This window comes from Mixophyes fleayi, chromosome 1, assembly GCF_038048845.1.
Source record: "Mixophyes fleayi isolate aMixFle1 chromosome 1, aMixFle1.hap1, whole genome shotgun sequence".
NCBI classification, from domain to species: domain Eukaryota; kingdom Metazoa; phylum Chordata; class Amphibia; order Anura; family Limnodynastidae; genus Mixophyes; species Mixophyes fleayi.
The window spans coordinates 447037026-447050967 of NC_134402.1; the positions used below are offsets into that span (position 1 = coordinate 447037026).

The 13942-nt window shown below is 41.5% G+C and overlaps 1 protein-coding gene across 2 annotated transcripts in view; it reads left to right on the plus strand.

Moving 5' to 3' along the window:
• The first annotated feature begins 372 nt into the window (after positions 1 to 372).
• The window catches only part of PSTPIP2 (proline-serine-threonine phosphatase interacting protein 2), a 111863-nt gene continuing 98293 nt past the window's right edge, over positions 373 to 13942 (plus strand). For both annotated transcript variants that reach the window (XM_075186217.1, XM_075186226.1), the window contains exon 1: positions 373 to 494. In XM_075186217.1, coding sequence (XP_075042318.1) covers positions 462 to 494 — 33 coding nt within the window. In that variant the 5' untranslated portion in view covers positions 373 to 461. The remainder of the gene's footprint in view (positions 495 to 13942) is intronic.

A 13942-nucleotide genomic window follows, 5' to 3' on the forward strand; every position in this document is an offset into this window, starting at 1 on the left:
CCTTGAAAAGCTGAATCTTTAAATATCATTATTCTATGGGCAGCACGATGGCTCAGTGGTTAGCACTTCTGCCTTACAGCACTGGGGTCATGAGTTCAATTCCCGACCATGGCCTTATCTGTCTGGAGTTTGTATGTTCTCCCTGTGAGTATTCTGTACAGCACTGCGGAATCAGTGGTGCTATATAAATAAATGGTGATCATGATGATTATTCTCATGTCATTTTAACACTGGCCAGCAGAGGTCACTCTGCAGACACCTTTCAATGGGAGCATTGGCTCTCTGTAGAGTTTTGAACTGGTTCAGTATGTTATACTGAAAGGGGCAGGGCGCAATAAAGAGGGAAGGACATTTGAGGAACTAATTATGACACTGTTCTTGTCAGCGTTTAATTTAGTCTTCAACAAACTGAAGTTTGCAGCAGTTCTCACTTCTCACCCTCAAACTGAGTTGGGTTCACCATGAAAGGAACTTTCTTTAAAGACAACTTTTGGGTGAGTGATTTTTATTTTTATTTTTTAGAGATGTAAACTGTGCCATAGGGAACAAGAAATCCACCTGTAGCTCTCAGCTGCTGTGGAACTACAAAGCTCAGAGACTGGCAGGTCTTCCTGGGACTTGTAGTTCCACAACAGCTGGAGAGAGCGACATGCATTCCTAGAGTGTGACACCTGAGTATGGCTCTCATGATGTATGGTGGGCATCACGTACACCCCTCTGAGTGTCTACAGATTAATTATCTTTGTGGAAGAGGACAGGGGATGTGTAATGTCTTTCCGATCTTCGCTTTGTATTTTGTTGTATCAGGTGCAGCAATCAAATTATTCCAACAACCAGGTACTTTGTAAAAGATACCTTGTCATAGATATTTGTGCTATCATCTTCAGATTTATGGTATTGTGTTGCAGGTAAGGGTCCTGAAAGCATCATGTCAAATATCACAGAAATAACACACATGGAGAGAACTCAGGTTTTGAAACTTTGAGTAATGTCTGAGCTTCCTCTTTCCTCTGTTCACTTAGCAGTCATACTGTAGGACAGTTCCCCTGAACCGGTGGATCTTGTTTCGTGCAGCGGCGTCAGAGTTGAATGAATTGTGGAGACTGAGCATCCTGTCTCGTTTTGTATTGTAAAAGCCAAAGTAAGAGGCTGATTTAGAGTTGTACACGAGTGCATTTTCACGTCGTAAATTACACATCTTACACAAAGATCTTCCGCACGGCGCATGCACGTGAGATTTTGCGTCAATATTTTAAGCTGCTCCTATCTGATATTTGCACTTCAAAAGGGGGATCGGGGGTGTTTACGTGCAGGTGGAGAACAGTGGGTGGAGTCGCACTTTAACTTTGTCCTTGCGCTGTTTGGGTAAGGGTAAATTATGCACCTTGCAGAACATGCGTTTATACGCTATATTTAAGGTTCATAAGATGCATGGTACATGATACACATATGTGCAAAACCAAGTGGGCAGATGAACATTTTTCACATATATGTAAAACGGTATATTTTATCTCCAAGTCTAAATCACCCCCTAAAGTTAATATAATGTCCTATGGTCATTGCTACAAAAATAAAGAGGGCAGTTATCATTTTACTTTCAGCTTTATTGATATCGGTGTAGACAGCCCCATAGGGTCTCTGCAGGAGTCTTACACAGACCCCAATCTCAGCTGGTAGCATCTCCTCCCTTCACCCAATTAGCTGAGCTCAGACTTCAAAACTATTAGCTAATTGGTGATAACAAAGAAAAGCAATAAGTCGTAAAGACTTTCACTGCAGCCAGTAACTTAAAATATGTAATTAAAAATACAGGCTTTAGTATATAACACAAACCTACAGAGTTAGCAACATGAGCCGTGTGCGCAGTTATGGCAAAACAGTGTCTGTTTAAAAGGAAGGATGAAGTGGTGATAGTTTATTTTTTTTCTTAATGATTAATACCTTACAGACACTATTTGCTCCATGAGAATCGCACAACGTTCCAACACTTCTTATGGCTGAAAAAAGGACATTTAGTGGCAACATAACAAAAAAGCCACTGTATAAACACAACGTTAAGAATTGTTAGCGATGGTTTTGAAACGCCCCTTCTTTAATACGTTGTGGGTTGTGGAGAACAATTAGTCACAGACTAAACCTCTTCATGGACCATGACTCCTGGTATATTTACTAAACTACGGATTGGAAAAAGTGGAGATGTTGCCTATGGCAGCCAATCAGATTCTAGTTATCATTTATTTAGTACATTCTACAAAATGAAAGCTAGAATCTGATTGGTTGCTATAGGCAATATCTCTATTTTTTTTTCAAACCCTCATGGAATTTGGAAATCTAGAGGTGATTTCCAGCACGTAGGCGTTACCCGCACTCTGGAGCACAAAGTGAGCGCGTTCATACATTGAAACATACACGGATACAGGGAAAAATGTGTTGATGTCTCAATCCACCCAAACGACTCCCAATCTGTACAAACCGTGCCTGAGCCTCTGGTCCAGGTAGACAGTATACCTCCAAAAAATTAGAATCCCGACAAAATAAGCCCCGCCCTAGTTCCATCCAAACCCCACCCTTGTGGAATTCAAAAATCTGTCCCACAAAAACAGGGATTATTAGGGGCTGTGACACTGATCCCTTGTCAAGGCATATTAAAAATCCTAAACTGGGACAGGCTCTTTCCCACCTTTCAATACATACTGCCTGCAGCATTTACACACATTTTCTGTTTTTAACATTAGAAATATAGATCAATTACAGCACTACACAAATGCCCTAACATTCATAACAATGCTTGTTCTCCCATCTACCACATAACGCTGAGAGTCCTCCAATCAGAAACTTTCTCTGGCTGCCCGTGAGAATCACACGTTCTACAGCTCAGAAACATGACCTGTAGGGATCACTGATCCCTATTCCAATCTCCATTGGTGGCTTGTTGAAGTTTGGTGAATTCTTAGAAAATTGGGACCAAGTCAGAAATTAATTTGTTACCCTCGAATCTCTAAAATCCCCCCAAATTTCAGATTCTGCAAATCATTTCACCCATCACGATTGGTTTAAACGCCGATCCGATAGACACCAAGCCTATCTTACAAGGTGCTTCCCTTCCCATGTAGGTATATATAGGAACTAACGCATGTTATACAATATAGATATACTCTTATACTCTTTGAGTCCTGTATCCTCCCTGCCAAAGTTAAAAACCAGCAGAACAATTTTTAGAAGTAATAGTTAACAGCGGACTTTGACCTCGCGTTGTGTTTGCAAAGAAACATCAAGAATTTAGAGACTTGGCTGTAGTATGTAGCTAACAGTATGTAGTAATGCAATATGTACTATACATGTGATTACACACACCACTGATCCGGGACACTTTATACTAGTAGGTTCCTCCATAAAATCATCAATTTTAATGTCAAATTTTAATATAAAATGCAGAATCTGGCAAACCTGAAACTCGGAACTAGAGATTGTTGAGTGTATAAATATTAATCATCATCATCTACTGCTACGTACTAGTGCCCTAAACAGTGCGCTTATAACCTGACGTTTTAATCGTATGACATTACACTAGCCTCATATCCCCCATTTTATGTACAGTAGTCATTAATAACCTCATCATAAATATATTGCATGTTAAAAAAAAATGGTAAAAAAACTCTTTTTTTTTTAAAATGATTTTAACAGGTGTTAATGTATTTAATAATTTTATTTTGTTTCTGTGCGTTCTGATGGGACTTTATATAAACATATCATTGTGCATACACACAATGTGTTGAGTCTGTCTGCATACGTCCGGTGTCGTATAGGCAGAGTGTACTTATACCCGTATTCCACTAGAAACGTTTCTTCAGATCCTGTACTTGTTGGATACAGGCGTACCCGCCTACATTTTCCGTCTGCTTTTAAAAAGCACAAATTGCGCTCACTTTGCGTTTCTTAATGAATCGGGGCCCACAATGTTTTTAATGATTCTATAAATGTCCAATAAAACATAGAGACATGAGTCATTTTAATACAGAAAATGTGTTTCTCTAGATATCTGCATTTATTAACATCACTGGAAAATACTCGTCCGATCCTCATCCCGCGCACTGGTTTTGACATATTTTGCTGGGTTCTCAGACTATTGTTGAAATTTCAGTTAGCATAAAAGCCGCATATACCTACATCCTGAATTATGGTGAAGTAATTGTTCACAAGGGCACAAATCATCATCATCATCACCATTTATTTATATAGCGCCACTAATTCCGCAGCGCTGTACAGAGACCTCACTCACATCAGTCCCTGCCGCAAATGAATGCAAATTAATACTACTTTTACATTGCTGCCCCGGCAATATCCCGGGTATATGAACCCGGGATATTGCCGGGTGACAGAGCCTCCCACCCCGACAAATTCTCAGGTCGACTGGGTTCAGTGCACTGTTCAGACTGGTGTCTACCCGGGTCGGACTCGGGAATAACCCTGCAAAAGTCCCGGGTTCATTTCTGGGTCATCCGACCCGGTAGATGCAGGGGTCCCGGTCATACTGAGCCTAGACCCGGGTCGTTGGGGCTCCCCCCAGTAATAACCCGGGTTTTTGAGTCGGTGTGAACGGGGTATAAGAGAAGGTAAAGGAACGGTGGCAGAGATCACTGTAAATGGAGCATCAGATATCCCAAAAGACATTGGATATTGTAAAAGACATCTCTACTTTTGGGTACAATGTGGTGCCCAATCGCTTACCCATTCTTGTCCACTCTCTGGGAATGTCCGGGAGACTCTCGAATTCCGGGTAGGTCTCCTGGACTCCCGACAGAGCAAGCCATTCTCCCGAATCCTGCCCACTTCCTAGTAGAGTGGGCGGGATGGAAGCCTCAATGGCGCGATTTGCAGTGAAGTTCGTCATTTTGGCCCCGCACCCTGCGGAAAAATGATACTTTTGGGTCATGGTGTTGTGGAGTGGGGCTCAGTGACGCGATTCACTGTGCTCCTCCCACTTCTACCCGCCCCACTTCATTCCCCCTCTGTGATCTCCATGAGGGTAACACTACAAGTTGGTAAGTATGCTCTCGCCTGTATACAGGGGAGGGCTGGCAAATTTCAGCCTCGGCTCAGCAGCCTATTAGGAACATTTTAAAGGAAAAATAATTTAGGTAGCCCGGTATGGACCGGCCCAGGGGACAGCCAGCCCACCTGCCCAGCTAGCCCTGTATACCAGGTGTCCTCGGCATGATACCATTTTTTTCTCCACCAGGATGTTGTCACTTCTCTGACGTATTTGGATTTGAATGTTCCATTGCGGCGACTATCAGCGCTGGGGATTTCAAAGGTGACTGCGTCGGGGACAAGAATTTGTTTAGAAACTGGTTCTGAAACTGGTTTGTCAAATCAACTCTACATTTCAAAACTGTGCAATAACATTACAAACTTAAGATGGACTAAAAGATTTGAGATGAATTCCAGTTTCGACCATGTCCCGGCCAGGTTCATTCCCGCTGGAGCTTGTTGGAGTTTCAGTGGTTAAATTGTAGAGAATTTTAACCGGTTTTATGTGCGAAACGCGTTTAATCTGAGGGATTGCATATCGGCAGCTGCGTAGATTAACCTTGTTTTCATCTATGCTACAGAAGACAACTCTGCCAATCTCTTGTACTCGGCATCACTAAAATTAAATCAACTGAAAACTACAATTGTTTTTATAAATATCTTTCTTTTTGCTTTAATTGCAGTAAGGTTTTATTGTATTTTCTTCACAATTATATTATTATTTTCCTATGGGTTTTGAGTTATTAACATTGCAACAGTGAAAACAAATGAAAGAGCAAAAAGTAGGTGACCATAATATTTGTATAATGATGAGAATTGGACTTTTATATATATAATAGTTCCACAGGTGTTACCTTTAATACCCGTGGCTGTGATCTACTGATCTGCTCATTGTACTCATTAATAGACGAGGAAATAGAAACAAATAAATTCAATGTAATCCTTTTGCCCTCTGGGTTTCGGAGCTTCTGATAAGAATTGTTCACAATAGTTATTTCTATGTTCTATATGGGGGGAGTGAGAGATGTTTTTAAGAGACAGATATGTCAAGTGTGTTAATGAAGTCATATAACTACATTGTATGATGTGTATATAGTGTCATACTGAAGAATAGATAATAAATAAATATAATGATGTACAGAGAATAAAGTACATAGATTACAAAATACGACCTCTGGTCTTATTATCAACTATCGCAGCCTGAAATATATTTGTTATTTTGCCAAGCCAAGGATTTCTTACAGATTAATTCAATTGCATTTTTTTTACCGGCCTGGGGCTGGTTTGGAATTATGGCAGGGTAGTAATAGTAAATTTTTGGGGACCCCACGCTTTTTGTCTCCCAGATTTTGCTACTACCAGCCTAGACTGGCAGCACTAGGGTTAGTTAAGCTGTTTGAGGGAAAACTTATTTGATTTTACGTTTATTGCCGTTTTTTATTGTTTACATCTGTTCATTTATGTCGACATTTTGAATGTCGACATTACAACTCTGTCCACATTATGACACTGTGCCATATGTGTACACATTTTACATGTCGACATTTTAACTGTGTAGACATTATGACTGTCGACATTACGAATGTAAACCTTTCGACTACATTCCATGAGATAATTAGGGGTAGATTTACTAATTCTTCTAAAAAGGAAAAGTATCAGTGTTGCCCAAAGCAGCCAATCAGATTCTAGCTATCATTTTCTTGAACGTATTACATATATGATAGCTACCATCTGATTGGTTGCTATGGGAAAGAAGCTTTGATAAATCTATCCTTTGGTCTGATACTTCTACAGATAACAAGATATTCATTTTCATTGGTATTTTCAAAAGTACCCTTAATAGTGATTAAAAACTCTACAGCAGGTGCCTGAATTCTTCAAGACCTTTATAGAATTTACACTGGCTTCTTACACAAAGGTCCAGAATTTAGGGCTCTATCCGGCTGTTCCGAGGGTGGGAATGGAGATAACTAATGGACAGTCTAGCACTTTAAACCGGCGTTATATACTGGTCACACTAGGGCTGATTGGGCAGTATCTAGATTGGTTACACGTTTTGCTCACAGAGGTATATTTATATAAGGACGAAAGGGCTTCTCCCTAGACCTGAAGGGGTCATCGCTGGTGATTAGCAATGCGGTCGCTGGTCCTAACTCCACCGGCGGTAGGTCCGGTGGCTTATGCCAGCTGTAGACTAAGCCTATTGAACAAGGGTTGCAATATCTGTACCACTGCAATGTTTATTCTGTTATTGTCATTCCAGGAAAAACAAAATAATTAAAAAATAGTTAAAATCAGTAATCTGGGCATTCAGGTCACTTTGTATGCGGAAACTGGATAGGCGACTCACAGATATGGTCAGAGCCTGGCCCTCACCACTGCAGCCCAATATCACCAAGGCAGCGGAGTATCGCTCAGATGCCTTAGCAAGATTTTACTGTTAAACATACTTGCCTGCTTTCAGGCACTGCAGTCCAGGAGAGGGGCGTGACTACAGGAAGGGAGGGGGTGGGGCATGGCCAATTGCGCCAGTTTGGCCCTCCGTCAGAAATGCCGTTTTGTGGAGGGGCAAAATTACGCGTTTCACCGTGAATCGCGTTATTGTGGCCAGGGAATTGCGGGATACGGGAGACTTGCCTGCTCTCCCAGGAGTCAGGGAGACCAACACGGATTTCGGGAGTCTCCCGGACATTCAGGGAGAGTTGGCAAGTAGGCTGTTAAAACGCAGTGGAAAAATATATGTGTTTCTATTGTTGTGATAAATAGAATCATCCTTATCTCCGCACTTTAATAAATATACCCAACAGTCTGAGCAGCTGACTCACATAGGACCTATATGCAGGGTCAACAGATCCACACAACTCATCTTACTGATATTGATTCTACTTTCAGGGGCATGTTTGGCAGCAATATTGATTGTCTCAATAAGTTCTAAAACCGATCTAGATTATTTGAAGTTTTACTCCCCCCCCATAGACTCACAAATGATTACATGGCAAAATATTGTCCACCTAGTGCATACATGGGTGCATAGCCCCAACCTTTCATGGGCAGTCGCCCGGGGGCCCCATGAGCATAGGGGCCCCATAGGCTTGCCAACTTTTTAGTATATTATTCCGGGAGATTTAGTCAGAACCTTTAAAACCCTCTTTATTAAATCGTTTAGGTGGACTCATAGTTTCCGAGTGTCTCTCTTGTCTCGGACAGTCTTTGGTTTTAATAATTTGTCATTGAAATGTCCCTATTTTTCAATATTGACAGATAAGATAAAATCCCTTTTTTTCTTCCTATTACATGCAGTGCTTTGCATTTATCTTTATCCTACAGGGTTTATACATTAATACTTGATGGGTAAATGTATTTAAAATGCAAATTCTTATGTTATGAGCTCATTCAATAAACAGGATGAGATGGGGATTATAGAAAAAGTCCCCGTTTTCTATTTTAAGATGTTGGAAACAAGCTCTGCAGCCAGCCGTCAACCAGGGATTGAAGCAAAGGGGTATATTTACTAAACTGTGGGTTTGAAAAAGGTGGATATGTTGCCTATAGCAACCAATCAGATTCTAGCTGTCATTTTGTAGAATGTGCTAAATAAATGATAACTAGAATCTGATTGGTTGCTATAGGCTCCACTTTTTCAAACAAGCAGTTTAGTAAATATACCCCAAAGTCTGGTTTCACAATGCGCACAGAGCGGTTTTCCTTTCCAGTGGGCTCCTCTCATCAGAAGATGCAGACATGTGAACACTCCCCTCGGAGGCCGCCATGTTGTCATGCGTGATCTATGTGAACTTCTTAAACACAGGAGTTTTTTTTGCAGATTCGGAGACTCGCACGTTTTTTAAATTTGGGACTGGAAATTAAACAATACAACCCCCTCCACCTAATACAAAGTTACCCCCACCAATACATAGGATATATTGTAGTTTGAAGTCATCGGGGAGGGTGTCAGTGGATGTTCATTACCACGAGGACTGGTTCCCTGGTCGTATAACCGGCAGAGGCAGTTTAACAGGATACCTTTGTACCACTGAGGATATCGGAATATATGTGAGGTATGAAGAACAAGTGACTTTTGTCCTCTATAAATAAAGGTAAAAGGGACAAGCAGACTCTAATGTGCTGGAATATTTTAAGATCATTATCTATGATCAGTCACAATCGTAAAGCTCTGCGGAATTTGCTGGCGCTTTATAAATAAATGTTGATGATGTTGATGATGATTTTCAACAATACTTAACCTACTGATTGTTGCCGCTACTGAATAATAAATAGCGCCCCTAATGTTAGCTATAATTTAATAAGTGCATTCTGCAGCTCTCATGCTCACTGCAGCAAATAGTATTTGAGGAGACACATTTTATAAGAGGACATGACCTGTCCATTCATATAATAGTGTAAATGAGGACAGCAGCGGCATAAGAAGGACGGTGCAATGTTTGGGCTGGGGCCACCCTTCCTGATGCACTTTACTATATATTGTAAAGGCGGAGGAGCGAGGAGAGAAATAGATGTACCTGACGAGAAACAGCGCATCTAGAAGAGCTAGAACCAGTCGATAGAGCTCAGTGTCCTGTGCATTGCTGGGGTTATATCAGTCAATAATAATACTGCCTGATAGAAGATCTGTTCTCTGGCTCCTTTTCAGTCCCCATCTCCAGTGTGCCCCCTCTGTTGGTCGGGTAGGTGGAAGCCACAGACTGAGAGTTATATAGTGGAAGGAGCAGGGTCTCCAGCAGCACAGAGTATATCAGGAGATGAGTGATGTGTTAGTGAGGACAGGGCTGTATGTGACAGGTGCAGTGACATGATGTGAGGAGGGGAATGGAGGCAGCAGGAAGCCATAGACTGAGAGTTATATAGTGGAAGGAGCAGGGTCCCCCAGCAGCACATAGTATATCAGGAGAGGAGTGATGTGTTAGTGAGGACAGGGCTGTATGTGACAGGGGCAGTGACATGATATGAGGAGGGGAATGGAGGCAGTAGGAAGTCACAGACTGAGAGTTATATAGTGGAAGGAGCAGGGTCCCCAGCAGCACAGAGTATATCAGGAGAGGAGTGATGTGTTAGTGAGGACAGGGCTGTATGTGACAGGGGCAGTGACATGATATGAGGAGGGGAATGGAGGCAGTAGGAAGTCACAGACTGAGAGTTATATAGTGGAAGGAGCAGGGTCCCCAGCAGCACAGAGTATATCAGGAGATGAGTGATGTGTTAGTGAGGACAGGGCTGCATGTGACAGGGGCAGTGACATGATGTGAGGAGGGGAATGGAGGCAGCAGGAAGCCATAGACTGAGAGTTATATAGTGGAAGGAGCAGGGTCCCCCAGCAGCACAGTGTATATCAGGAGATGAGTGATGTGTCAGTAAGGACAGGGCTGCATGTGACAGGGGCAGTGACATGATGTGAGAAGGGGAATGGAGGCAGCAGGAAGTCACAGACTGAGAGTTATATAGTGGAAGGAGCAGGGTCCCCAGCAGCACAGAGTATATCAGGAGATGAGTGATGTGTTAGTGAGGACAGGGCTGTATGTGACAGGGGCAGTGACATGATATGAGGAGGGGAATGGAGGCAGCAGGAAGCCACAGACTGAGAGCTATATAGTGGATGAGCAGGGTCCCCAGCAGCACAGAGTATATCAGGAGATGAGTGCTGTATTAGTGAGGACAGGGCTGCGTAAGACTGGGGTAATGAGGTGGTGAATGGAGATAAGTAGAAACCATAGATTAAGATGTGAGGCTCCTGTCACAATGATGCAGGAAGATTATGATCTCTATCGCTTCTCTACAGGAAAAGTAGTTCGTGCAACATGTTCTTATTTAGATGTAGGATGACAACATTGTCTGTAACATGAACATATTGCACCAGTTAGTCTCAGAACTTTGTCAGCAACTTATCGTAAAACTGTACAAACTCCCCCCTGGGTTCTGTGGGAGGGAAATTATAGATACAAGCTCATTGTGACCTGGGTGACCCAGCTTTCTGCTTCAAAGATATAGGAGCAAAAGTCATATCACATATTTGTGTTGTCCCTGCTTTCTCTTGGACTGGTGACAATAGCGCTACATACAACAAGCGTTACTTCACCTGACTTCTATCCTTCCACCACATTACGTGTTTGCTATTTGTAACCTCTGAGGTTTAGTGTCTTAGTCTCGAAACCCCTATTTCTGGTGTTATTTTTATAAGCCTATAGGACGGGACCGTTGTCCATCTCAGCGTAAAGCTACAAATCTAGCAGGAAATGGTCTGAGGGTAAATGACACTAAGTATTTTGGCTGATTGCAGAATGAACATTGTACTGTTGTATTACAATTAGCAGACAGAAGGAGTTCCATCGCCGAAACTTTACTAGTCTAAAATAAATGGTGATTCTCATAAACTATTGTACACAGTTCCTTTTATATATCCTATTTTCTGTTCCCTTATTTCTGACTGTCCGGCACCTGGAGAGATCACATGCTGTATATATATATATATATATATATATATATATATATATATATATATATATGTGTGTGTGCTGGGAGTAGGGGGAAATCTCCCCTTCCGGGAGTTCGAGTGGATTCCATGAAATTCTAGAGCCTCCTGGAAATTCCAGGAGCGTTGACAAATATGACTTGAGTACTTAAAAAACCCTAAAACAGATGGAGGAACTTTATTTTGTGTGCACAACATTATACCCCACGCCCATCTCCGCCCCTTGGAATTACAATTACAAAGAGAAATTTAAAGGAAAATTAGGGAGAAAACACATACTTGCCTAATTTTCATACCGCCTCTCTCGGAGATATGGAGGGGACATATGATATGAAGAGGGAGGCATGAGTTGATTTGCTTTAATCAGTTTTGTGTAATAATGTAAACGCAAGTTAAACCTAACCTTTGGAAGTGAATGGACATTTTGTTTGTATTGAATTATGCACAAATGTCTCAATCTGTTATTATTGCTTCTCTATTTAATTCTATTCAAACAAAAAAATTTTTTTTTTCTACGTTGTTTTTTTTTTGTAATCAGAGATCGATGAAGTGGTAGATTAACTAATAAACGCAGATGATCAGTTATTTTTTGGGAGCACTTTTTTATAAATATTCACTGTGCTGAAAACTTTGGTTATTTAGTATTAAAATTTAGGGGTAAATTTATTAAGCTGCGGGTTTGAAAAAGTGGAGATGATGCCTATAGCAACCAATCAGATTCTAGCTGTCATTGTGTAGAATGTACTAAATAAATGATAGCTAGAATCTGATTGGTTGCTGTAGTGTTAATTAGGTGTCGTCTGTAGCTTGAATCTGACTGCGGGGCCTATATATGAAAAAGTGGCGATAATGATGATTTCTTTTTCTTATTGTGTGAAGAATGAAAAAGTTAAAAATAGATAAAAAATATTTTTGAAAATATTTAAAAACCAGTAAACTTGGAATAATGCTTTATTGAAAGATTTTCTATTGTTTGCTACAAACACTGTTGCGACTCTTGTACAATAGGCTTCCCCAGGGGGAGGTTATTGTTGTCTGGGTGACTCTTAATCGAAATATGCAATAAAGCCCTATCAACCAATCAGATTCTAGCTATCGTTTATCTAGTACATTCTACAACAGTGTTTCACCAACCCACTCCTCAGGACCCCAGTGTATGTTTTCCAGGTGACCAGTGAAATAATTAGAACCATCTGTGGATCTGTTACAATGTGTCAGTCAGTAATGATTACACCTGTGCTCCAGTAAGTAGATATGGAAAACCTGCACTGTTAGGGAGCACTGAGGACTGGGTTTGGGAAACCGTGTTCTAGAGAATGAGAGCTGGAATCTGATTGGTTGCTATGGCACCTCCTCTTTTCATTTTTAGATGGTTACCCCTACAGCTTTAAAATGACAGTAAAGTTCATATTTATTATAGAAATGGGATGACAAAAGACTAATATAAACCTTGGTAGGGTGTGTTGTCCTGAGTGGATTTGTTCTATGTGTGGGTTTGTTACAAGTGTATACATTACTTTATATAGCATATAAGAGTTACACAAGAGTTCTGTTGTACATCAGATGAAAAGGAGAAATTACCAATCTCTTCAGCCTCTGTTACACCTACAGCTAATTATTTCTATACCATCTCTTTCCTCTGTACTGTCTTTCACTGTATCAATACACCCAAATCTATCTTTCCTCCCCTAACTGCTTCCTTTTCCCTATCTCTCCTCTCTCTTGGACATCTTATCTTGAATGTCCCAGCGTTATCTTTAATACTTTGATGAGGGACATTGTCTATGCCACTTCCAGGGCTCCCCCTCTCTTTCTGTGGATAACACTACTCTCTTCTCTGTCCCTGGGGTCATCCTCAACTCCTCACTCGCCTTCAAACCTCACATTGTGTCTCTCTCTAAATCCTGATGCTTCTACCTCTAGAATATATCCAAGATCCGTCCCTTTCTCCCCATGGAAGCCACAAAACCTCTTATTCACTCTCTTCTAATCTCTTGTCTTGTCTACAGTAACCTCTGTCTCTCTGGCCAACCCATCTCTCGCTGTGCCGCTCTTCAGTCTATCCTCAATGCCGCTGCCCACCTTATTTTTCTCTCCCGCCGCTCTCTCTATTCTGTCCCTCTCTGCCAGCTGCTACTCTGGCTCCCTGTGGCCTACAGAATTAAATGTAAACTCCTCACCCTCACCTACAGAGCTCTCCTTCAATCCTCACCCCCTACTTACAAAGCCCTCAGCCAATCCCAACACCTACATTTCCAATCTCATCTCTACCCACACTCCCTCACGCCCCCTTCACTCCTCGGGTGTAGTACCTATTAACGCTACTGACTACCCCGACACTGAAGAGGATGGCATGAGGACTCCGAATATGTAGTACAGCGACCTGCAAAAAAAACTACTTACCAGTATGCAGATGACTTGATGGAA